At 41.8% G+C, this 25,557-nt stretch overlaps 1 protein-coding gene across 4 annotated transcripts in view; it reads left to right on the top strand.

Annotated features, from left to right (window-relative positions):
* The window catches only part of RIPOR2 (RHO family interacting cell polarization regulator 2), a 244,298-nt gene extending 219,017 nt beyond the window's left edge, over nt 1–25,281 (top strand). For all 4 annotated transcript variants that reach the window (XM_073005693.1, XM_007973534.3, XM_038005765.2 and 1 more), the window contains 6 exons: nt 1,207–1,368; nt 3,955–4,113; nt 6,876–7,078; nt 15,450–15,533; nt 17,058–17,148; nt 23,090–25,281. In XM_073005693.1, the coding sequence (XP_072861794.1) occupies nt 1,207–1,368; nt 3,955–4,113; nt 6,876–7,078; nt 15,450–15,533; nt 17,058–17,148; nt 23,090–23,190 (800 nt within the window). In that variant the 3' untranslated portion in view covers nt 23,191–25,281. The remainder of the gene's footprint in view (nt 1–1,206; nt 1,369–3,954; nt 4,114–6,875; nt 7,079–15,449; nt 15,534–17,057; nt 17,149–23,089) is intronic.
* The last annotated feature ends 276 nt before the right edge of the window (nt 25,282–25,557 follow it).

Genomic DNA, 25,557 nt, shown 5'->3' with positions numbered 1-25,557 from the left:
TCTCGATCTCCTGACCTCGTGATCCGCCCGTCTCGGCCTCCCAAAGTGCTGGGATTACAGGCTTGAGCCACCGCGCCCGGCCTAGATGAAGAATTTGACATGGGAAAGATGCCTTTGAATTTGTGTGATCTGGCTGTGGGGCACTGTTGTAGAAACCAGAATTTATGTCTTTTTTCATACCAGATATTCAGCAGAAATAGGGTCTTCCAGGTAATCTCTGATTAAACCTAAAACTTCCTCTATCTTATTCTCCCTGTACATTTCTGCCTCCCACGTCCATTCCCAGTAGAAGTAGGTGACCTTGGCCGGTCTCTGAGGGGCATGAAGAGGGGCAGGACATTCAGGCTGTGAGTGACTTGTGTCCTCTCCTCTCCCAGCCCCCTCCTCATGATCATGACACATGCCAGTGAAACATTGTTCCTATGCCACCTGGTACCATGCTGTTCAGTCATTTCAGTCAGGGAACCACCTGGGCAGGGTAAAAATTTCCTCCAGCCACCTACCGCTACCTCCCATCCCCTTCAGGAAACTCTCCTCAAGTTTGAGTCCTCGATCCTGTATGATTTCTGCTGTGGAGTTACAGGAAAACCCATGATTGGAACGTTTCCCAAGGGCAGAGCTCCTGTGTTTCCTATCACTCACAGCAAGCAGCCTTGTGTTTGCTCTGTTTTCTTTGCTCCCCAGGCAGGATGAGTTCCTGTCATAACTTCTTTACCCTTCGGGCGATCTGCCAACCACAGAGGAATCTGCTAGTTCCATCTGAAGACGAATCACAGTCTTATGGAGAGAAAAAAGGTCCCTAAAGACCTCCCCCAACACACCCTTTCCCCAACGCGTCTTCATCTGCTTCATTTAAAATGTGTTATGGCCAGGCGCGGTGGCTCACGCCTATAATCCCAGCACTTTGGGAGGCCGAGGTGGGTGGTTTGCTTGAGGCCAGAAGTTCGAGACCAGCCTGACCAACATGGTAAAACCCCATCTCTAATAAAAATACAAAAATTAGCCAGGCGTGGTGGTGCGTGCCTGTAATCCCAGCTACTTGGGAAGCCGAGGCAAGAGAATCACTTGAACCCAGGAGGCGGAAGTTGCAGTGAGCCGAGATCATGCCATTGCACTCCAGTCTGGGTAACAGAGCAAGACTCTGTCTCAAAAAGATAAAATAAAATAAAATGTGTTATGAGATGGGGAGTTGCTCTTCTTTTGCAGCCATACCAGAATTTCACAAAAAGCTGTCTTTGCTGTCATTCTGGACCAAGTGCTGCAGCCCTATTGGTGTCTACCACAGCCCAGCGGACAGAGTGATTAAGCAACTGGAGGCCAGCTTTGCCAGAACTGTCAACAAAGAGTATCCAGGACTTGCGGACCCAGGTACGAGGCAGCAGTAGAGAGAGAATTTCTGTCCTTCAGTGTGAGAGTGGGCTTTGCGGCGGGATCCGGGGGGTTCCTCCTACCACTTGCCTGCGGATGGGAAGCACACAAAAGGCTAGCCCTGAAAAAAGAAGTGTACTGTCCAGGGAAAACATCATCTACTCAGATTTAAGAAAAGAAAGATGTTGAACTGTTTTAATTCAGAATATCAGCAGTGACATTTAAAGCCACTACATTTTAGCCAGGCACAGTGGCTCACATCGGTAATCCCAGCACTTTGGGAGACTGAGACAGGTGGATCACCTGAGGTCAGGAGTTCAAGACCAGCCTGGCCAACGTGACGAAACTCCGTCTCTACTAAAAATACAAAAATTAGCCGGGCTTGGTGGCCCACGCCTGTAATTCCAGCTACTTGGGAGACTGAGACAGGAGAATCGCTTGAACCCAGGAGGCAGAGGTTGCAGTGAGCTGAGATCACACCACTGCATTCCAGCCTAGGTGACAGAGTGAGACTCCATCTCAATAATAATAAAGCTACTACATTCTTATGTATTGTTATTTCTATATATGTACTTCTTTCATTACAATTTCACCAGTTTGAGAGTGTCAAATGGTATGATCACTTTGGAAAAAGTGTTTGGCAGTTTCTACTAAAGCTCAATATACCCCCTACCCTTGGATCCAGCACATTCACTCCTAACTATATAAAGACTAATAAGTGCTATGTTCACAAGAAAGGACATTTATAAGAAGGTTCCTACCAGCTTTACTCACAAGAGCCAAAAATTGGAAACAACCTAAATGCCCACAAGAGAATGGATAAATTGTAATATACTCATAGCACAGAGTATTACACAGCAATTTTTAAAAACAAAATATAGACAAAGTCTCACCCTGTCACCCAGGGGGGATGCAGTGGTGTGATAACAGCTCACTGCAGCCTCCATCTCCTGGGCTCAGGAGATTCTCCTGCCTCTTCCCCTTTTGCACTGGGACTATAGGCAGATGCCAACATGCCTGACTAATTTTTTGTACTTTTTTTTTTTTTTTTTTTTTTTTTTTTTTTGAGACGGAGTCTCGCTCTGTCGCCCAGGCTGGAGTGCAGTGGCCGGATCCATTCTCCTGCCTCAGCCTCCCGAGTAGCTGGGACTACAGGTGCCCGCCACCTCGCCCGGCTAGTTTTTTGTATTTTTTAGTAGAGACGGGGTTTCACCGTGTTAGCCAAGATGGTCTCGATCTCCTGACCTCATGATCCGCCCGTCTCGGCCTCCCAAAGTGCTGGGATTACAGGGTTGAGCCACTGCGCCCGGCCAATTTTTGTACTTTTAGTAGAGATGGGGTTTCACCCTCTTGCTCAGGCTGGTCTTGAACTCCTGGGCTCAGCAATCCTCCCTTGGCCTCCCAAAGTGCTGGAATTACAGTTGTAAGCCACTACTCTGGGTCAGCAATTTTTTTTTTTTTTTTTTTTTTTTTTTGAGATGGAGTCTCATTCTATTGCCCAGGCCGGAGTGCAATGGTGTGATCTCAGCTAACTGCAACCTTCACCTCCCAGGTTCAAGCGATTCTCCTGCCTCAGCGCCCCCAGTAGCTGTGATTGCAGGCACATGCCACCATGACCGGCTAATTTTTATATTTTTAGTAGAAACAGCATTTCGCCATGTTGGCCAGGCTGGTCTTGAACTCCTGACCTCAGGTGATCCACCTGCCTCAGCCTCCCAAAGTGCCGGGATTACAGGAGTGAGCCACTGTGTCCAGCCCTGGGCCAGCAATTTTTAAGAAGAATACATTGTTGCTATAATCAATAATTTGAATGAATCTCACAGATACTTTGTTGTGTAAAAGGAACAAGACACCAAAAGTACATACCAGTTGCTATAATCAATAATTTGAATGAATCTCACAGATACTTTGTTGTGTAAAAGGAACAAGACACCAAAAGTACATACCATATAATTACATTTACGTGAAGTTCAAGAACAGGTGAAACTAATTTATGTTGATAGAAGTCAGATTGTTAGTTGCCGATTTGTACCCTTCCCTTCCTTTCTCTTCCCTTCATTTTTCCTTCCTTCTTTCCTTCCTTCCTTCTCTTTTCCTCTCTCACTTGTCTCTTCCTCTCTCACTTGTCTCTTCCTCTTCCTTTTTATCTCTCTTCTACACACACACATATAATATTTATTCATTATATATGTTATATATAAGGGAAGGGAAGGGTGGCTATGGACTGGGAAGGGGCACAAGGAAACCTTGTGGAATGCGGGCCGTCTTCCATATCTTGATGTAAATGGCAGTTACACAGGTGTGCACATGTGCAAAAACGATCCAACTGCTTACTTTACCTACTTCACTGTATCTTCAACCACAATAAAAGATAAACAACTTATTGAGCCAGATGTGATGGCTCATGCCTGCAATTCCATCTACTTGGGAAGCTGAGGCAGGAGGACTGCTTGAGCCCAGGAGTTTGAGACCAACCTGGGCAACAAAGTGAGACCCTGTCTCTCAAATAAAAATAAAAATAAAAGTTATTGAATGAATGAATGGTCATATATCTAAAGCTGCTTTGTGTCTTTCCCTTCCGAATAGTGTTTCGAACCCTGGTGTCCCAAATTCTGGACCAGGCTGAGCCTCTGCTTTCCTCCAGCCTGTCCTCGGAAGTCGTCACTGTTTTCCAGTATTACAGTTACTTCACCAGCCACGGCGTCAGTGACCTGGAGAGTTACCTGAGCCAGCTGGCAAGGCAAGGTGGGACATGTTCTTTTGTCACATTGTGGTGATGGCTCAATTTGGCGATATCTCTGGTCTTTTAAATCATGACTTTTGGCAATGATGGCCTTTTATTTTTCAAGTCCACAGTAGAGGTGCAATTTGCCTTTTAAATGACTTTTGGACTTTTAAAATTAGTGAGCCCCTTGTTAATGAACCAGGGATTCACTAGGAGCAACTCAATTATCTGGCAAAGAGGTACCATTTACGGGAAGTTGGTAAATGATTTAAGCTTTCACTATAATTTATTTCCTTCAGTAATGTATTTGCCATTAGTCGGATCAATCCTACAGGCAATACTATTTTATATTGCCCTTTTTGGTGAGGCTCTCAGTAATAATAGGAAGAAATGGGGTTTCAAAGAAGGCAGGTAGGTAACATGGTGGGAAGGGAAAGGAGGAAATGGTGGAAAACTAACTCTAGGGCTACATGTCCAGGGAACAAGAACAGCTGCCAGTGCAGGTGTACACCAGTGAAGCCGGTTCTTGCCATTCCACGTGGCCCTTCAGAGACTGGAAATAAAATAACAATCTGAATCAAGTGAAAACTCCACTTTGGGAGTGGAGCCAGGTAGTGAGGGGCTGGTGTCTGGTCCCCAGGTTTATGCTGTATAAATCCACGGAGACTTGACAATGCAGGTTAAAAGGGACGGGAGGAATGAGGTGTGTTCTTTGGAGCTAGGTGAGTCTGGCACGGCACCAGGCAGCAGCAACATGTCTGGCACAAGCCCAGGCTTACCCCTTCTCTCTCCAGAACATCAAATCCTGCAACAACACAGTCAGCACAATGGGTGGCATCATAGTGAAGGAAGCAAAATCTTCCTTCACCTAGCACTGTACCAGCACGGAGCATGGGAGAGAGTCCGAGCATAACCCCTTACGAGGCAGACGCCAGCACAGAGGACCAGGAAGACAAAGCATGGGCAGAAAGACCTTGTTTTAGGACTACAAAGTCTTATTTTATAATATTATAATCTTCATTTATTGATACCAAATTTGTCCCAACTAAATCAATATCCTGAGAAAACGTTTCTATTACTCAGATTATATCGGTGGCAATTTACATCTCCAGCCTCTTATTACATGGTCCCCAAGAAAGCCTATTCATTTACTAACAGAAATGGGAAATGACAATGAAAAAAAAACCCTTAACCTTTTAAGCGTCTCTTTTCTTTCACTATAAAAGGGAAAGTCTTCATTATTTAAAATATATATATATATTAAACAGAAAAGTATAAAGAAAGAAATTCCAATCTCTCCTTCCCCTACTTTTTAAATTGAATGTATTTTTCAGTTGAATGTACATGGGTTTTAGATTCAAAATTGTAATTATGCCTTATAGAGTATTGATCCTGCTTTTTATTTGATATTATGTTCTGTGTTACTAAGTATTCTTTGAAAGCATTTGTATTAGATTATGTTAGTTATTAGATTAATAGTTCTGCATTTGAATGTATACTAATGTATTTGATTATATTGTTGAACATTTAGGCTATTTTCTGCTATTTGTTAATTTAGATGTTATAATCCACAATGCTGCCTTGAGGCTTTTTACTAGGGTGTTTATTTACAAAGCAGTGAAATTGATAGAGCATCCACAGCAAGGAAAATAGGAAATTAAAGCAAAAAAAAAAATCTAAATAAGTCACACATTTGTCTACTGTGTAGAGAATGTTACTTTATTCATGGAGCATGAATTTTGACTTTTATTTTTCCATCTGTACTGACCGGACACATCCTCATGCCAGGGTTTTTGTGACTAACAGTTGATCATGCTGGATTTCTGGTTAGGGAGTATAGTATACTCTTTATTCAAGGAACATGGTTAATTTGTCCAAATGGGACTCAAAACCTTATTTTTTACTATATTGTCTTCATATTCCAACCAACAAAATGGGTGACTCTGGCCAGGCACAGTGTTTCACACAGGTAATCCCAGCACTTTGGGAGACCAAGGCAGGTGGATCATTTGAGGTCAGGAGTTTGAGACCAGCCTGGCCAACGTGGTGAAACCCGTCTCTACTAAAAATACAACAATTAGTCGGGCATGGTGGCATGCACCTGTAATCCCAGCTACTTGGGAGGCTGAGGCCTGAGAATCACTTGAACCCAGGAAGCAGAGGTTGCAGTGAACTGAGATCACACTATTTGTACTCCAGCCTGGGCAACAAGAGCAAGACTCTGTCTCAAAAAAAAAAAAAGAAAGAAAGAAAGAAAGAAAGAAAAGAAAAGAAAAAATTAAATAAATAAATAAATAAATAAATAAATAAATGGGTTGCTCCATCAGGGCCCAGTTGCCTCAGTGAAGACTTGGTTTCTGTACTGGGTTCACCCAGGATTGGGGTTTTGCCAGACAGGTTTGACTAAAAGAGGAGCAATTGAGTCTGCCATACATATATGAGGAAGATTGTAAAAACTGTCTACCTGTATTTTCTTCTGTATATTTTTACATTGGGCTAATTCATCTATAAGTTATTTTTGTAGCCACTATGAGATTTATGAGATAGAAACCCACCTTCACTTTTTCCCATGTGCTTTGCCCATCACGATAATGTAGTTATTTGAATAGTCTATCCTTTTCTCACCAATCTGAAATACCACCTTTATCTGATGCTAATTTTTCCTATGTATTTGAGTTACTATACGATACTTTCTTATGTACTTGAGTTCTATTTATATTTGTAATGAGCTCATTACTTTAGCATGTCAGAACATGAAATCTCCTTCCTTCTTACCCTCTAGTTTCCATGGTTCAGACTCTGCAATCACTAAGAGATGAAAAACTGCTACAGACCATGAGCGACCTTGCTCCCAGCAACCTCCCGGCCCAGCAGGAAGTCCTCAGGACTCTGGCTCTGCTATTAACCAGAGAGGACCATGAAGTTAGCGAGGCTGTGACGCTTTACTTGGCAGCAGCCTCCAAAAATCAGCATTTCAGGGAAAAGGTAAGACACTAAACCATGGCCATTGAGCCAGAAGCTGGTTTAATTTTCTATCATTTACTACTAATATTTTAGCATTTATTCTTTTACAAAAATAATTTTTTCTGCTTATTAATAATATGTGCTTTTAAGTCCAGGCCCCAGAGAAAACTATGAATAACATACTGTCTCTTCTTTCAGATTGTATCTATGTATCTGCTAACATACATAATTTTTAAAATGAGATCACACTATCCTGTTTCATAATGGAGTTTTAAATGTAATAGATCACGGTTATTTTCTTTCCTTGATAGAACATATTGAACTACTTCATTATATTTATGGGTGAATGGCGTGTCCATCTATGAATATCCTAGAATTTATTTTCTTACTCTATATTGGTGGGCATTTGTGTAGTGTCTAACTCTAAAAATATTATGGTGAACATATGTGTGTCTATGTGTGTGCATACAGGCATGTCTTATGAGCAGTTTAAGGTCAAGTAATCTAACTATTGGCTGAAAGAACTGGAATATTTTAAATTTTAAAAGCCATCACCCTTATTTCCAGAGAAGAGGTAATTTATCTCTCTCTCAGCTTTAATTCAATAGCCATCCAGATGGAACAGGAATCTGTAATTTAAGTACATTGGCTCATACAAGTGGAATTGGTCCCTGGGAGCCCTTTACAATTTATACTGTCATTCTAAAAACTAACTCTCATCAAAATCCAGACCAGCTCAAGAAAGTTCAACATGGCCTCTCCTTGTCCTTGAAAAGGTCCCATGTTGAACTCAGAGTTTGTTTAACTAGTCTAAGGCATTGCCTAAGCTAATATGTAGTGGAACATTTGTGTCCTTACAAGAAGATAATCCATTCTAATGCCATTTTGGTCCAAAAGGGTGAACTATACGTAGTTCTTTGCTACAGTTATCTTTCAGTGGAATTAGCTCAAAAGGCTGTTCTGTGGGCTGACTATTCTCACCTCCTACCAAAAAGAGAGAAAGAAAATTAAAGAATCGTGAACATGCTGGTAGCAGAATATATATGCATCTGAGTGTGCAGTTTATGGGGAGCAGGACTGTGATACTCTTTAGTCACAGTGAGGGGCCAGTGTTCTAAATGTGCCCTTAGAAATAGCAATAGGGGGCCAGGCGCAGTGGCTAACGCCTATAATCCCAACACTTTGGGAGACTGAGGTGGGTGGATTACCTGAGGTCAGGAGTTTGAGACCAGCCTGGCCAACAAGGGGAGGTCTCTACTAAAAATAGAAAAATTAGCCAGTCCTGGTGGCACGTGCTTATAATCCCAGCTACTCGGGAGGCTGAGGCAGGAGAATTACTTGAACCCAGGAGGTGGAGGCTGCAGTGAGCTGAGATTGCGCCACTGGACTCCAGCTGGGCGACAGAGTGAGACTCCATCTCAAAAAATAAAAAAATAAAAAAGAAATAACAACAGGTAAGACATAGGCTTCCTTTGGCTATTCTATATGCATCTTCTACTTTTAGGGCATTAGCCACAGGCTAAATGTTCTCTTTTTATTCCAATTCAGCTCTCATGTTTATTCCCTCAAATTCATATTTCATGACTAAACCTTCATTATGTGACTACTGTGTGCCTGGCATTATATGGAGGGTTTTGTGGACACTGTAGAAATAAAAGAAAAGTAGTCCTTGCCCTTGAAGAGTTTCCAGTAGTCAGAAAAACAAGAAATAATACCTGTCAAGTACTGTGTACTTCCTAAACACCAGGCACCATGCGGCATCACTTAGCTGTCTTATCTCTAACAAGGTGGATGCTATGATCCCACTTTATGGATTAGGAAACTGAGCCTCCAAGGAGTTAAACTTGGCTAAGGCTAGTTAGGTAACAGAATTTCGATTACTACCTAGAAATGTTTGACTCCCAAAGCAAACTTTGAACCCTTTCCATATTTTCTTATATGGAATAGCAAAAGTTATTACATTAAGTTCTTAAAACTAGATGCAAAGCACTAAAGCTACACAAAAATGCCTCTGTGAGAGCTGGTGTCACTGTAAACCTGGCACCGTGCTTCAAGGATCATAGCTATTGAAACAAAATAAAAGTTGTGTGTGTTGGTTCATTATTTTATGCTTTTCCCCACACCTAGACAAGTAGGAAATATCCACTGTCCTCCAACTGTACTGTTGCATTCAGATGTGGTTGCTTCTTTAATTATCCAGGACTGGTCAGAGGAGATGCTGGTGGCCTCTGCATGGTGACAGGGGCTTCTTGCTTTATAATGTGCCTTCTGTTTGCTTTCTGGAACTGTTATGAATCTGAGCAGCCACTAATTCTTAGGCAACCACTCAAACTAAAGTGAGCAACCTTATGACTCAACAGACATTTAACAATAAATAAATAGGCCAGGCACGGTGGCTCACGCCTGTAATTCCAGCACTTCGGGAGGCCAAAGTGGGTGGATCACCTGAGGCCAGGAATTCGAGACCAGCCTGGTCAATATGGTGAAACCTCATCTCTACTACAAATACAAAAGATTAGCTGGGCGTGGTGGCAGGCGCCTGTAGTCCCAGCTACTGGGGAGGCTGAGGCAGGAGAATTGCTTGAACTTAGGAGGCAGAGGTTGCAGTGAGCTGAGATCGCACCATTGCATTCCAGCCTGGGTGACAAGAGCAAAAACTCCATCTAAATAAATAAATAAATAAATAAATAAAAATACATAAATAAAGTCAGCAACCTATTCAGTAACCCCGAAATTAGCAAGGTCAGGTATCATCTCCGAAGTTAACATAGACAGGTTTGCCCTATCACCTAGCATGTTAGCTTGGCACCTAACAAGTAGCTAGTCATTTTTTCATTGGACAAGTGAATTGATATTTTCAGATATATTTACACACATGATTACAATATTTGTGTTCCTGAAATGAGGGAGACAAATATTTCCACCAACATAATCAAACTAAATGAATTATGACTCAGCATTTTGCATAGCCACCATCAATTGGTTTCTGACCTTCAGGGCTAGCCCTTGTTAAAATTATAAAGTAGATGAACTTCAGCACAAGACTCCTCTCTATTTTCCCCTGCCCATTTCTCTCTCTCTCTCTCTCTCTCTCTCTCTCTCTCTCTCTCTCTCTCTCTCTCGGGTTTGTTTCGGATTTTAATGATGGGGTCCTACTTTGCTACCCAGGCTGGACATGCACCACCCAGGTGGTGCAATCATAGCTCACTACAGCCTTGAACTCCTGCCATTTCCCTCTTTTACTCATATCAAGGGCCTTCAAGGTTCACTGTCAAACCCAGGTTTACCCCTTACCAAAACCACATATTCCAAGACTTAAATGGGTGATGATAACTTCAATTGTCCTTCCTCTCGGGCATGTTTGCATTATAACAATGCTTCAATAGGGATGAAATGCTAAAGATGACCTTGGTGTATATCCATCTCTGGAAATGGGAGCTTTGGAGGGGATTGATGGCAAGTGGCACTTCAGGGACAGTCACCTTGTTCCTTTTGTACGGAAGGCTAGTCCCTGTGTAGCTGCCCAGCTGTGGATTGAGGGTTATTTCCTCCCCTTTTGGCTCCTCACCCTCAAGTGAGTAGAGGCCAAAAAGCAAGCCAGAGAGAGGTTTTTCAAAAGCCAAAGCCCAGGCTCTAACTATTTAGGTCTAGTATAGTTAAGAGCTAGTTACTGTTACTGCTTTTGTTCTTGCTGTAATAACCTATACTGCGTATCTTTGTTTCCTTTAAGAGTGTTAAACGGGCTGGGCACGGTGGCTCACGCCTGTAATCCCAGCACTTTGGGAGGCCGAGGCGGGTGAATCACCTGAGGTCGGTAGTTCGAGACCAGCCTGACCAACATGGAGAAACCCCGTCTCTACTGAAAATATAAAAAATTAGCTGGACGTGGTAGAGCATGCCTGTAATCCCAGCTACTCAGGAGGCTGAGGCAGGAGAATCGCTTGAACCCAGGAGGCAGAGGTTGCAGTGAGCTGAGATTGCGCCATTGCACTCCAGCCTGGGCAACAAGAGCAAAACTCCATCTCAAAAAACAAAAAGAGTGTTAAACTGGCCGGGCGCAATGGCTCACGCCTATAATCCCAGAACTTTGGGAGGTTGAGGAGGGCAGATCATCTGAGGTCAGGAGTTCGAGACCAGCCTGGCCAACATGGTGAAACCCCATCTCTACTAATAATACAAAAATTAGCTGGGTGTGGTGGCAGGCGCCTGTAATCCCAGCTACTCAGGAGGCTGAGGTGGGCATATGGCTTGAACCCGGGAGGCAGAGGTTGCGGTGAGCTGAGATGGTGCCACTGTACTCTGTCCTCCAGCCTGGGCCACCAAGAGAGACTCTCTCAAAAAAAAAAAAAAAAGAAAGAAAGAAAGAAAAAAGTGTTAAACCATATGTCCACACCAAAAAACCTTGTACACAGATGTTCATAGCAGTATTATTCATAGTAACCAAAAAGTAGAAACAATCTAAAGGTTCATCAATTAGTGAATAAATAAAATGTGGTCTAGCCATATAATGGAATAGTTTTTGGCCATAAAAAGAAATGCAATATTAATACATCCTTCAACCTGGATGAACCTTGAAGATATTATGTCAAATAAAACAACAAGACGTAGAAGGGCACATATTGTGTGAATTCAGTTGTATGAAATGTCCAAAGTAGGCAGATCCATAGAGATGGAGAGTAGATTAGTGTTTGCCAGGGACTAGAGAGAAAGGGTCTTGGGAATGACTACTAATGGTTACAGGATTTCTTTTTGGGGTAATGAAAATGTTCTGAAATCAGATGATGGGGATGATTTGTGAATATATTAAAAACCACTGAATTATACATGCTGAAGTCTAAATATTATGGTATGTAAATTATATTTTCAATTTTTTTAAATGAAGTTGTCCTATAAAACTGAGAAAACAGGGGCCGTGTGCAGTGGCTCACGCCTGTAATCCCAGCACTTTGGGAGGCTGAGGCAGGTGGATCATGAGGTCAGAAGTTTGAGACCAGTCTGGCCAACACAGTGAAACCCTGTCTCTACTAAAAATACAAAACTTAGCTGGGCATGGTGGTGGGTACCTGTAATCCCAGCTACTGGGGAGGCTGAGGCAGGAGAATGGTTTGAACCCAGGAGGAAGAGGTTACAGTGAGCTGAGATCATGCCACTGCACTCCAGCCTAGGTGACAGAGCAAGACTCGTCTCAAAAAAAAAAGAAAAAAAAAAAAAACAAACAACTGAGAAGACAGGATGTGTTTACTCCCAACTATCAGTGACTATAGCAGAACAATGTGGCATTTTATGAGTAGTCATGTCATTAAGTGGTTGATGACACTTTCAAGCTGGTTCATCTAGGGTCTCACTAAGGACAGATAATCGTTCCAGATGCTAAAGGAGTTAAATAAGCAATAACTAACAAACAAACAAACCAAGGCCTTCATCCTTAAGGAGTTTCAACATAAATGGTGTCACTATGGTATTTTTATCCTATAAACAAATATATGAATACACAGATATATGTGAGAATAAAAATAATATTATAGCTATACTAATTGAGGGCTTACTTTGTGCCAGGCCTTGTTTTCCATTCTTTACGTGTGTTAATAGCATTGAAGGTTCACAAACCCCTGTAAGTGGGTCTTATTGTTACAACCATTTTGCAGATTGGCAGACTGAAGCACGGGAAGTTAAGTAACCTATCCAAAATCACGTTAGGTAGCTGAAGTACATACTAGAAATATAAATACTTATAAATTTAGACACATATAAATAATGACAGTTAATTTAAGAAACAAGGAAAACATTAGTTATAGGAAATCAGAGAGAGAAAAAACAGAGAATCGATCACATAATGGTTGGTGAAATGGGTCCTGGGCCTTGGACAAATTCGAAAGGTCATCAAAAATGAGGCCTGTCAGAGAGGAGAGGAGAGTATGTGGAATCCCCTGGGCGGGGTGTGGGGGGTCACAGCCACTGGGTACATTGAGTATGGCAGGAAAAGAGGGCAGTTAGGGAGAGAGTAGGGAGCCACCTGGCTTAAGGGTCTTGAAAAGCCCATAGTGAGGAGTTCTAGTTTGATGCTAGGTAAAGAAAAGGGAGGGGAGGGGAGCTGCCCATGCTGACATAATGCATGCTGGAGGGAGGGGGTCCCTCATTGTTAGGCACGGGGAGCAGAATGCTGTGGTGACGGCCCAGTAGGAAACTGAGACCTCCAACAAGACCTGAGACCATGGAAAAGGGATAAATCTAAGAAATATCATCATATAGCCCAGGCACGGTGGCTCATGCCTGTAATCCCAGCACTTTGGGAGGCTGAGGCAGGAGGATGCATTGGGCCCAGGAGTTCCAGAACAGTCTAGGCAACATGGTGAAACCCCGTTTCTACAAAAAAAAAAAAAAACATTAAAAAACAATTAAGCCGGGCATGGTGGCACATATGTGTAGTACCAGCTACTTAGGAGGCTGAGGTGGGAGGATCACCTGAGCCCAGGAGGTTGAGGCTGTAGTGAGCTGTGATCACGCCACTGTACTCCAGCCTGGGTGACAGAGCAAGAACCCTGTCTCAAAAAAAAAAAAAAACAAATGGCAGAGCAATACCACTTATTAATTCAACAGATACCCTTTAGTATGGTGATCTGACTTGAGTTATGCTTTTAAAAATAAAAGTAAGCCGGGCACGGTGGCTCACGTCTGTAATCCCAGCACTTTGGGAGGCCCAGGTGGGTGGATCACCTGAGGTCAGGAGTTCACAACCAGCTTGACCAACAAGGTGAAACCCTGTCTTTACTAAAAATACAAAAATTAGCTGGGCATCGTGGCATCTGCCTGTAATCCCAGCTACTAGGGAGGCTGAGGCAGGAGAATCACTTGAACCCAGGAGGCGGAGGTTACAGTGAGCCAAGATTGCGCCATTGCACTCCAGCCTGGGCAACAAGAGTAAAACTCCATCTCAAAACATAAATAAATAAATAAAAATAAAAAATAAAAGTAATTCAAATAGCAAGAAATGCACAATATAGCCCAACAAAATCAAAAGTTAGTCCTCTCTTTACACCCTCAATTCTCTTCAAGAGTAATTAAGTTTCCTATGAACCAATATGACATATAGTGATTCTTATTCATTTGAATTAATGTTAAGTACTACACATTTTATCAACCATTTAGGAAGAAATTAGCTTGGTAAAAATAAGACAATTGTCTGGGTGCAGTGACTTACGCCTGTAATCCCAACACTTTGGGAGGCCAAGGCGGGCGGATCACAAAGTCAGGAATTCAAGACTAGCCTGGCCACTATGGTAAAATCCTGTCTCTACTAAAAAAAAAAAAAAAAAAAAAAAAAAAAAAAAAATTAGCCGGGTGTGGTGGCGGGCACCTGTAATCCCAGCTGCTTAGGAGGCTGAGGTAGGAGAATCGCTAGAACCCGGGAGACAGAGGTTGCAGTGAGCCAAGATCATGCCACTGCACTCCAACGTGGGCCACAGAGCGAGACTCTGTCTCAAAAAAAAAAAAAAAAAATGCACTTTTATGCAGAGTTTTTTTAAACAGAGCATGAATTTGCCATGTATCAAACTCAGCAAACCTCAAATTGACATTACCACCCTCCTCACTGGAACATACTGCCTCCTCCTGTCTTCCTTATTTCTGCCTGAATACCTTTTTTTCAATCAACTTCCCCACTGAAATCTAACCCATCATTTCCATTCCAGTTCAAACATTTTTGTGAAACTTACCCTGGCCCTCCATAAAATATCTCTTCTTCAAGTGACTGACTGACCTTGTAGATTTATTATGGCACCTAATACTTTTCTTCTCTTCAGTTCCTTCTGACAGTCTTAGCATTTCTACTACATCTACAGGCTCCTTAAAAGCCAGAACCATAACTCTCTGTCTCCCAATTTTATTTAATAAATTGATTGCTTATATTCTCCTAGAGTCATGGACTCTAGGAGAATGTTTCAAATCTTGGAATGACACATGGGACAAGGGGCAGGAGCTTGCAGGCCTCTATGATGGGACATATACAAAGGGATTAACACCTTAAAAGAAAAAGTTAATGATCTGGGATCAAAAACAGCTCTGAGAAATTTTGCCTTCCTCATTACTTGGTTAAAAAAATTACCTCTAGGTCGCCAATAAAAGCCCACCATGATTATGTTACTCAATAAATTGATCCCTTATGTTCTCCTAGAGTCATAGTAGATCTAGGAGAACATAAGGGATCAGTTTATTGAATAAATGACTCTTTTCATTAATATGAATTTCAACGACTTTTTTTTTTTTCTTGCTCTGAAGGTAGTGCAAAATGCGTAGGTTATATGCTATAGTTTATCTCAGAGAGTGAGAATGAGGTGTACCTCTTAAACTACAAACAAACCAAAATGCCTTCATGAGATCCCTCCTTCTCTTTCAGGCCTTGCTCTATTACTGTGAAGCACTAACAAAGACAAACCTCCAGCTCCAGAAGGCAGCTTGCCTGGCCCTGAAAATCCTTGAGGTAAAGCCCAGCCTTGGAACTCCCCTGGCAGCTCAGCTTGGAGCCAGGCTAAGCCGAGTGTATATAACAGCTTTTCTTTCATGTTTGAAAGTACTTTTTTAGCAGTGTTTCTTGTCTCCTTTGCACTGTATGTTAGTTTTAGTATTTTTCTCCCTTAAACAGTAATTACACATGACTTTGTTTTGTTAGTCAATAAGTGGCAGAAAGCAATCATGTTTTGCACTAGCCCAAGGGAACCGGTTTGCCTTTAGGTCAGTATTAGAAAAGTATGTCATATCGGCTGGCACGGTGACTCACGCCTGTAATCCCAGCATTTTGGGAGGCCGAGGCCAGTGGATCACCTGAGGTCAGGAGTTTGAGACCAACCTGGCCAACATGGTGAAATCCCGTCTCTACAAAAATTAGCCAGACATGGTGGCAGGTGCCTGTAATCCCAGCTACTCAGGAGGCTGAGGTGGGAGAATTGCTTGAACCCAGGAGGCAGAGGTTGCAGTGAGCCAAGATTGTGCCATTGCACTCCAGCCTGGGTGGCAGAGCCAGACTCTATCTCAAAAAAAAAAAAAAAAAAGAGAGAGAAAAAAGTAAAGTATATCTTAAAAGGGAGATGAAATGTATGGTGATTTCACTCATTTTTATTGTGAACAACAAAAAGCAGGGACAAATAAGATTTGAAAAGAAGTACTAAAATTCAGTATGCCACTGAATTCCCAGATCCTTCCCCACAAGCTTTCTTTATTAAGCAGAGAACCAGTTTTGATTGTCATAAGGTGTCGTGAGCAGGGAGAGAGCTAGAATGTAAACAAGTACGAAAAGACTGAGAACTCATGACATGGAAGTTTCCCTTTCAGTAGGCAAGATGTAATGTTTGACCTACCTTCATCACAAAAAAATAAGACAAATCAGTCTTGAGAAAAGAATGAGAGAAGGCCACACCTTAGAACTTGCCAAAATCTTGGAAAAGAGGCAGGGACCTGCAGGCCTGATAAAGAAAGGGATTAATACCTCAGAAGAAAAAGTTAACGGCCTGTGATCAAAACCAGCTCTAGGGCCAGGCATGGTGGCTCACGTCTGTAATCCCAGCACTTTAGGAGGCTGAGGACGGTAGATCACCTGAGGTCAGGAGTTTGAGACCAGCCTGGACAACATGGTGAAACCTCATCCTTACTAAAAATACAAAAATCAGCCAGGCATGGTGGCTTACACCTGTAATCCCACCACTTTAGGAGGCCAAGGCAGAAGAATTGCTTGAGCCCAGGAGTTTGAGACTAGCCTGGGCAACATAGTGAGATCTCATCTCTACCAAAGATTAAAAATTGAAAATCAGTCTTGGCTACTCAGGAGGCTGAGGCAGGAGAAATGCTTGAGCCCAGGAGGTCAAGGCTGCGGTGAGCTATGATCGCTCCATTGCACTCCAGCCTGGGCAACAAAGTGAGGCTAAAGTTGCCACCAGTTGTTAAATGCCAGTTCTCATGGAACTCTAGACCTAAATGTCAAAACACGATGTAACCTATTTTTCCCCCATAGGCTACTGAAAGCATTAAAATGCTGGTGACATTGTGTCAGTCTGATACTGAAGAAATCAGAAATGTAGCCTCCGAAACCCTCTTGTCTCTGGGTGAGTTTTATTGTTGTCGTTGTTGTTTACATGATTGTGTGCTTCTGGCACTCTCAAAGGGATGTTCCCTTTGAGATGTTCCCTTCTCCAGTAAGGAGAAGTTTCGTGTACCCTGTCTTAGCAGTTTCCCTGCTGTAGTCTGTCTTCTCACACAGAGTACGAAGAACTGATCAGTGTCCATCTCACCCCAGCTCCTCGTTCTGTCTGGATGCTGAGAGTGAAGTATATTCTCTGGAGCCTTTCTATATGGACTGATCAGTCTGTATACTATTTGGAATCAAGAACACAGAAGTCAAACCATAAAGCAGAGGCAATAGGAATCCAGCCTGGGTTGCCAGGGTGGGGTTGACACTCCCTGGAGGACAGAAATTGGGTGAGGTACCAGAGATGCATCCCAGGGAATGCTGTAAAGCCCCAGGTATCTCAGCCTCACCCTGACTCCCAGGTTAACCTCTGACTGCCCTGTAGCCTCTGCCCATCTGAGCCCTGATACCTAAGAAAATAATTGGAGTACTTATTTTATTCTGAAATATCCAGAGAACTCTTCCTCTTCACTTATGAAGGTTCATGCCTAGCAGGCATTATACATTTATCCTTTTTTGGGGACTTGGGAGGGTGGGGAAAGCCTTTCTTAATTCTGAATTAAAAAGTATAAATAGCTGGGCTTGGTGGCTCACCCCTGTAATCCCAGCACTTTGGGAGGCCAAGGTAAGTGGATCACTTGAGGTCAAGAGTTCGAGACCAGCCTGGCCAACATGGTGAAACCATGTCTCTACTAAAAATACAAAAATTAGCCAGGCATGGTGGGGTGCCCCTGTAGTCCCAGCTACTTGGGAGGCTGAGTAGGAGAATCACTTGAACCCAGGAGACAGAGTTTGCAATGAGCTGAGATCATGCCACTGTACTCCAGCCTGCGTGACAGAGTAAGACGCCCTCTCAAAAAAAAAAGTATAAATAATCATTATAAATAATTTTACTTCAACAATACACTCTTAAAAGTGTAAAAACTATGCTCCTAGAGCCGGGTGCAGTGGCTCATGCCTGTAATCCCAGCACTTTGGGAGGCCGAGGTGGGCAGATCACCTGAGGTCGGGAGTTCAAGACCAGCCTGACCAACATGGAGAAACCCCGTCTCTACTAAAAATACAAAATTAGCCAGGTGTGGTGGCACATGCCTATAATCCCAGCTACTAGGGAAGCTGAGGCAGGAGAATCACTTGAATCTGGGAGGTGGAGGTTGCAGTGAGCCGAGATCACGCCATTGCACTCCAGCCTGGGCAACAAGAGCAAAACTCTATCTCAAAAAAAAAAACAAAAAATTATGCTCCTAGAAATCCTCAGACATAATCCAATCAATAATGCAGCTTAGAAAAAAAGTCACCCTTGTTTAGTGATAGTAACTTAACAACATGAAGAAGAATCTCATGGCATTTATAATCACTGTGAAAATCCCATTTATTGTTAGGCCCTCTTTCTTACAATTATGGGTTTAACAAGGCATCATTCTGCTATTGAATATATTATTTCTTCCACAGAAATCTTAGCCAGTATATATTTGTTTAAAGGATAAAAGTTATTCCTTATGGCTGTATTAGGCATGGAAACTGTTTAATTCTCTAAAAATGTACCCAGGTATTATTAGTTTAAACTCCTTTATCCCTTCGTATTCTAAAATAACCATGAAGGTAAGCCAGGCGCTTATAAAGCATAGCCAACGAAGCTTCTATTTCCAGTGTAATCTAAGGAAGTTAATACCAACAGAATGTGCCCCGGGACTCACTGGAGCTGTGCGAACAGCAGTATCTCCAGAGGCCATCACCATACCTGCTTCACCTTAGCTCTTCATGCACACTGCTCGCATCAGCCCTGGGCCCTCTCACACCACCAGTGTGCAGTGCTCAACACTGGCTGCACATTCACCAGGGAAGCTTAAACCATCTACTCCCAAAGATTCTGCTTTCATTGGTCTAAGTGTTCCTTGTTATCAGGATTTTTTAAAGCCTCCCAGGTGATTCTAATACAAAGTTTGAGAACCCCCTGAACTCAATATTATGTATCTTCTTTGACCCTAATGTACAAATACTGGCACATTTTTCTCTCACACAAATGGCTGAATTAGTATAGTGAAAATAGTATTTTCAATAGGAATTGATAAAATGCCCTATGACAAAGGGCAGAAGGTCATTGCGGGCACTTAAAGGACTCAGGGCTGCAACTATTTACCAACCAGTATGGAATGATGTGGATATTTTAACCTAGAGCTGTCTGGTAGATCCCTCCATGGTGATGGGATTGTTCTATATGTGCACTGTCCAGTATGACAGCAGTCATCCTAAATGGCTGTTGAGCTGTTCACCTTCACCACCATGATTGAGAAACTGAAGTTTTAAGTTTACTCCATTTTGAGGACAACTGCTCCTTGACTTATAATGGGGTTACATCCCAATAAACCCATTGTAAGTCGAAAATACTGTTACGTCAAAAAAGCACTTAATACGTCTTACCTACAGAACATCATAGCCTAGCCTAGCCTACCTTAAACATGCTCAGAACACTTACATTAGCCTACAGTTGGGCAAAATCATCTAACACAAAGCATATTTTATAATAAAGTGTTGAATATCTTGTGGATTGTATTGAATACCATGCTAAAAAAGTATGGTTTCTACTGAATGCATGCAGCTTTTGCACCATTGTAGTCGAAGAATCATAAGTCTAAGCCATTGTCAGTCAGGGACCATCTGTAATTACCATTTAGATTTAAATGTGGTTGGTGGCCACGTGTGGTTGGTGGCCACTATGTTGGACAGAAACAGAACAGTTTTCACCATGACTATGGCCATTTCATTGTGTCCCAGCTGGACCTCAGACCTGCTTGGAACCATACTCCCTGACTCCCCAAAGCTGGAGCTCTCTCCCCTCCAACACTCTGCCTACTTCACAAGGCAGTTAAAGGATTGGCAGAGGGCTGGCTGCAGTGGCTGATACCTGTAATCCCAGCACTGTGGAAGGCCAACACAGGAGGATTGCTTGAGTGTGAGAGCACCGGAGTTCAAGACCAGCCTGATCAACATAACAAAACCCCATCTCTACAAAATAAAAATAAATACAATTAGCCAGAGCTGGGCGTGGTAGCTCATCCCTGTAATCCCAGCAATTTGGGAGGCCAAAGTAGAAGGATTGCTTGAGGCCATGAGTTCTTTCTTGGTTTCTGGGTTGTTTTGTTTTGTTTTGTTTTTAAACAATTTTACTCTTTTTAAAAAATAGATTTTTTTCAACTTGATAGAGATGGGGTTTTGCCATGTTGCCCAGGCTGGTCTCAAACTTCTGGCCTCAAGAGTTACTCCCACCTCTGCCTTCCAAAGTGCTAGGATTAAAGGCATGAGCCACTGCATTGGCCGAGGCCAGGATTTTGAGACCAGCCTGGGCAACATAGCAAGACTAGGTCTACAGAAAACAAACAAACAAACAAACAAAAAACGCATTTTTTTCAAGTAGCCAGGCATGGTGGCATGAGCCTGTAGTCCCAGCTACTCAGGAAGCTAGGTGGGGGGAGGATCACTTGAGCCTAGGAGGTGGAAGCTACAGTGAGCTGTGATTGTGTCACCACACTCTACCTCTAGCTCTAGCTAAAAAAACAAATGACTAGCAGCGGAGCAGATCAAGACACTGAAAACTGAATAAGAGTGAGATACCCACCCTACTCATGTCACTGTAGTAATATTGGGTAACACCCATAGAGAACTTGCTCCAGGCCAGGCACTGTTTTGAGGGACCTGCATGGGTTAACTCATTTATTACTCAAAACTAGTCCATAAAGGCAGATGTGCAATTAGTTCCATTTTACAGAAAGCAGGCTGAGGTTGTGTAACTTGCCTATCGGCACCCAGACCTAGTCAGGCACCAAGATGGAATCTTGCCACTCTAGGCCACTGTACCCTGTGGGACTCTGGGAGTAGAACATAACACCTCTAAACTAAAATCTCTTCATGAGCAAACTAGGAACTGGCCTAGTAGATGTGGTTCTTAAAGTCGCATTTCTTAACATGAGGCATCCATAGCGGGGTGTGCGTGAGTGGGCAAGGAGGGAGCACGTGAACGACCCTAACTCAGGCCCTCTGTTGCTCCATCTTCTTCTGCCATCAACAGGAAAGGTCCTGTGTTTAATCTATTTAATATATCAGGGTTTTGCATATCAACATTTTGTTTCGAGTAAAGGGTTCTACTCCAAAGTAATAAAAGTTTGAAAACTACCAAACTAGAAAAAATGGAGCATTGCCTCTGAAAAGTCAAGGCATGCAAAGACTGTTAAAAAAAAAATCTCTTAACGTTAATAAGAGATGGCCATGTACAGTAGCTCACGCCTGTAATCCCAGCACTCTGGGAGGCCAAGGAGGGCAGATCATCTGAGGTCAGGAGTTTGAGACCAGCCTGGCCAACACGGTGAAATCCCGTCTCTACTAAAAATACAAAAATTAGCCAGGCGTGGTGGTGGGCACCTGTAATCCCAGTTATTCGGGAAGCTGAGGCAGGAGAATCGCTTGAACCTGAAGGTGGAGGTTGCAGTGAACCAAGATAGCGCCATTGCACTCCAGCCTGGGCAACAAAGTGAGACTCCATCTCAAAAAAAAAAAAAAAAAAAAAGGCAGGCTTTTGCCTATAGAAAAGCTCACTCTGCAAGGTTCTTTTAAATATAGGCAGGTATCTGTTTTTGTATCTAAGGTGTTCCTGAAAAAGTTAAATGTATAAGGGGAAAAAACCCTAACCAGACTTTCGCTTTACTGAAATGTTTCTGTTTTGAGAGACTCTAATGTATTATAAAATCCATAATTACAATAATTACACTCCTTTTCTAAAATCCCCTCATGTCAATATAATTCCAACATTTTCTGAATCTTTTTTTACTTTTGTTTTCCTTCACAGTGAACTTCTTTTTTTCTTTTTTTGAGATGGAGTCTCGCTCTATCACCCAGGCTGGAGTACAATGATGCAACCTCGTCTCATTGCAACTTCTGCCCCCGAGTTCAAGCGATTCTTCTGCCTCAGCCTCCCAAGTAGCTGGGACTACAGGCAGACTCCACCACATACAGCTAACTTTTTTTTTTTTGCATTTTTTGGTAGAGATAGGGTTTCACTGTGTTGATCAGGCTGGTCTCAAACTCGTGACCTCAAGTGATCCACTTCCCAAAGTTCTGGGATTACAGGCGTGAGCCACCACGCCCAGATGAACTTCTGATTAAGCACAACTATTTTCATCTTTGTCTCACTTGCGTTACATTTATGAAAGCCTGTTTCTTATCACTTGTCTTTGTATTTTATTTTCTCATTTTCTAATCATTTTTTTAAAGTAGAAAAATAAAACATTAAAATTATTTGCAAATGCATCTTAACTGTTCAAGGTGGTGCTACAGGCAAAATGAACTAGCTGGTAGCTGGTAGATGGCATCTCTGTATGTTTACATAGTAAAGAGTAATTTTTAGCTGAAGTTTGAAAGCCTAAGATTGATTTTACCAATGATCATTTAGATGTATCAATATATAATGTATACAAGTAAAAGTTATGTAAAAGTTCAATGCATTAAAGGATCAGCCATATTGAAATCCCTAATGTACTTAAAATATAATCCATATAATTGCTCTGAAATAAATCTATTATGTGAAATCATCAATATCAAATGGCCATGAGACTTCTACTCTGTTTCATACCCTGGCATTCTTTCGGTCTCTGGCATTAATTAGCTCAAAAGTTCTTGGTTGTTCTAAGAGTTACCTGGAAAACAATGACATAATTAGGAATAACAAAAGATAACTTTTGCTTACCAAAAGTTAACATAGCATATTATAGCAGTCCATACCTAAACAATTGGCACTATGTTACTTTGAGTAATGAATAAAAATGTTGAGTTTGAATTTGTATTCATATTTAATGTTCTATATTTAGGAGAAGATGGGCGCCTGGCATATGAACAATTGGACAAATTTCCTCGAGACTGTGTCAAAGTCGGAGGTCGTCATGGAACTGAAGTTGCCACAGCCTTTTAATTACAGGTTAACTGCCTAACAGCTGTCTTAATATCTGACCCTTTTCATCAAGATGGTGCTGTGGTTTTGGCTGGAAATTGTTTAGAGCCTGAGAGACATGAAAACTAAAATAAAAATGTAGGCTGGGTGCAATGGCTCATGCCTGTAATCCCAGCACTTTGGGAGCTCAAGGCAGGAGAATTGCTTAAGCCCAGTAGGTTCAAGACCAACCTGGGCAACATAGCAAGGCCCTGTCTCTACAAAAAAAATTGTTTGATTAGTCGGGCGTGGTGGCGTGCACCTGTAGTGCTAGCTACTTGGGAGTCTAAGGGGGGAGGATTGCTTGAGCCCAGAAGATTGAGGCTGCAGTGAGCCATAATTGTACCACTGCACTCCAGACTGGGTGACAGAGCAAAACCCTGTCTCAAAAAACAAAACAACAACAACAAAAACATGTTATAGAAAGAATTCAGAGTCTCATTTCACAGTACCTATCTACTTTTCCTTTGGCCAACATAGGATAGGGCTATGGTATAATTCAATAGATTACATCGTCGATTGTGTCTGATAATACTCAGTGAAAGAGTCCATCTTATCTTAATATGTATGAAATTTAAAAATAGCCATCTTTGTACTTTTTTGCAAGTTTCTCTATAAGCTTGAAATAGTCATGTGATACTTCGATAAACATCATATGCCTTGCAGTTTTTCTCTGTCGTGTTCTCAGGGTTGAGTGGTCCCCTTAGCTACCTAACTTTACTTTCAATACAAAGCACAAAAAAGAATCTCTTCAAATAAAAGTTTGCCTGCAGAACCTGGCAAAATGACCCATTGTGAGAGTTTAGATGTTTTAATTTTATGTGCTCCCAGCTATTCTGGAGTCTGAGGTGGGAGGATCGCTTGAGGCAGAGGTTGCAGTAAGCTGAGATTGCACCATTGCACTCCAGCCCATGTGACAGAGGAATGAGAGCCAGTCTCAAAAGAAAAAGAAAAAAGAAAAAACTCCCACAATTTATTTTGCTTCTTTTCCCCATCCTGAAAATTCCAAAATCATGTTTCCATTATGGAAAAAAGATAAGTAAATGACTAAGAACTACCTTAAGATTATACCTATACACTTAAAAACAAACAAAAAACTCAAAACTTACGCTTTTTTTTTTTAATTAATGAGAGCCATTTTTAATGATATTCTTACCGTAGGGGTATTTTGCTGCTAAGACAAATCAAAACCAAAAGCTGTAGATTCACAAACCTGTGATGCTCTTTGAGGTGGAGGAACCTAGAAGTCGGAGAAATCCTAATGGAGTAGGAGTGGAGGGACATTTAAAGTGGTCCCTCCTTCTGTAAAAATGACCATGGGATTCGAAAGAAGAAGGACATCCTGAGGGGTGGTTACAGCCCCAGGGAAATCACTCACTGGTAGGATTCCCTGGCCAAATAATTCAAACATCAGGTCCCATTATTGTTTCAGTATCAGAGATGCAAGTTCATTAAGCAAAGTACAAGACCATTCAGTAGCTCTTATTAAAATATCTTTTCTTCCTCTAAAGAGTATACAAGGTGGGGTATGCCAAGGTATCAAAACAATATATGTGAGTGTAATTTAAACTGTGGGATATCAACTGTACTATGGATGTGTTTGTATCATTTAGATGTCATTTTAAATATTTACGTTTTAGCAAGACTTTTAAAAAGGACTCATTTCATTTCAAAGTGCAAATTGTTTGCCAGGCTTCTGGCAAATAGTTCTTTCAACTGTGAAGTTATAATGTATATATCTGTATATTTATAAATATATATATTCATATATCCTTCCCTTAAAGGTACATTGTACAGGCTGTAGTTAGTATGTATAGTCTATAGTTTATGTTAAATGGTTGAAATGCTTCTTTTTATAGAAAATCAAACACAGATGTTACAGGATTTTGTGTTTGGTTTGTCATTTTTTTATTTTTTATGTTTTTGACTACTGCATGAGTAATTAATTTCAGATCTTTTGTATTCACTTCTGTATTTTATGTTTGGTTGAGGGGTGCTTTCAGTTTTGTGGCATTTGTATTCATTGATCTTTCAGTCATGTAAGTTAAAATAAAAATTATTTTTGAATTACTAGCATCATGTGCAGAGTGATTTTTTTTTTCACATGCCCTTTCTGAGTTGGTATTTATGGAACACACTGCACCTCATTCTCACCTTGATTTTATTTTATTTATTTATTTATCTATTTTGAGACAGAGTTTTGCTCTTGTTGCCCAGGCTGGAGTGCAATGGTGCGACCTCGGCTCACTGCAGCCTCCACCTCCTGAATTCAAGCGATTCTCCTGCCTTAGCCTCCCAAGTAGCTGGGATTGCAGGTATGCGCCACCACGCCCAGCTAATTTTGTATTT

Source organism: Chlorocebus sabaeus, chromosome 17 (genome assembly GCF_047675955.1).
Source record: "Chlorocebus sabaeus isolate Y175 chromosome 17, mChlSab1.0.hap1, whole genome shotgun sequence".
NCBI lineage: Eukaryota > Metazoa > Chordata > Mammalia > Primates > Cercopithecidae > Chlorocebus > Chlorocebus sabaeus.
Note: the sequence above shows the minus strand (reverse complement) of the source record. Positions and strands in the feature narration are given on the sequence as shown.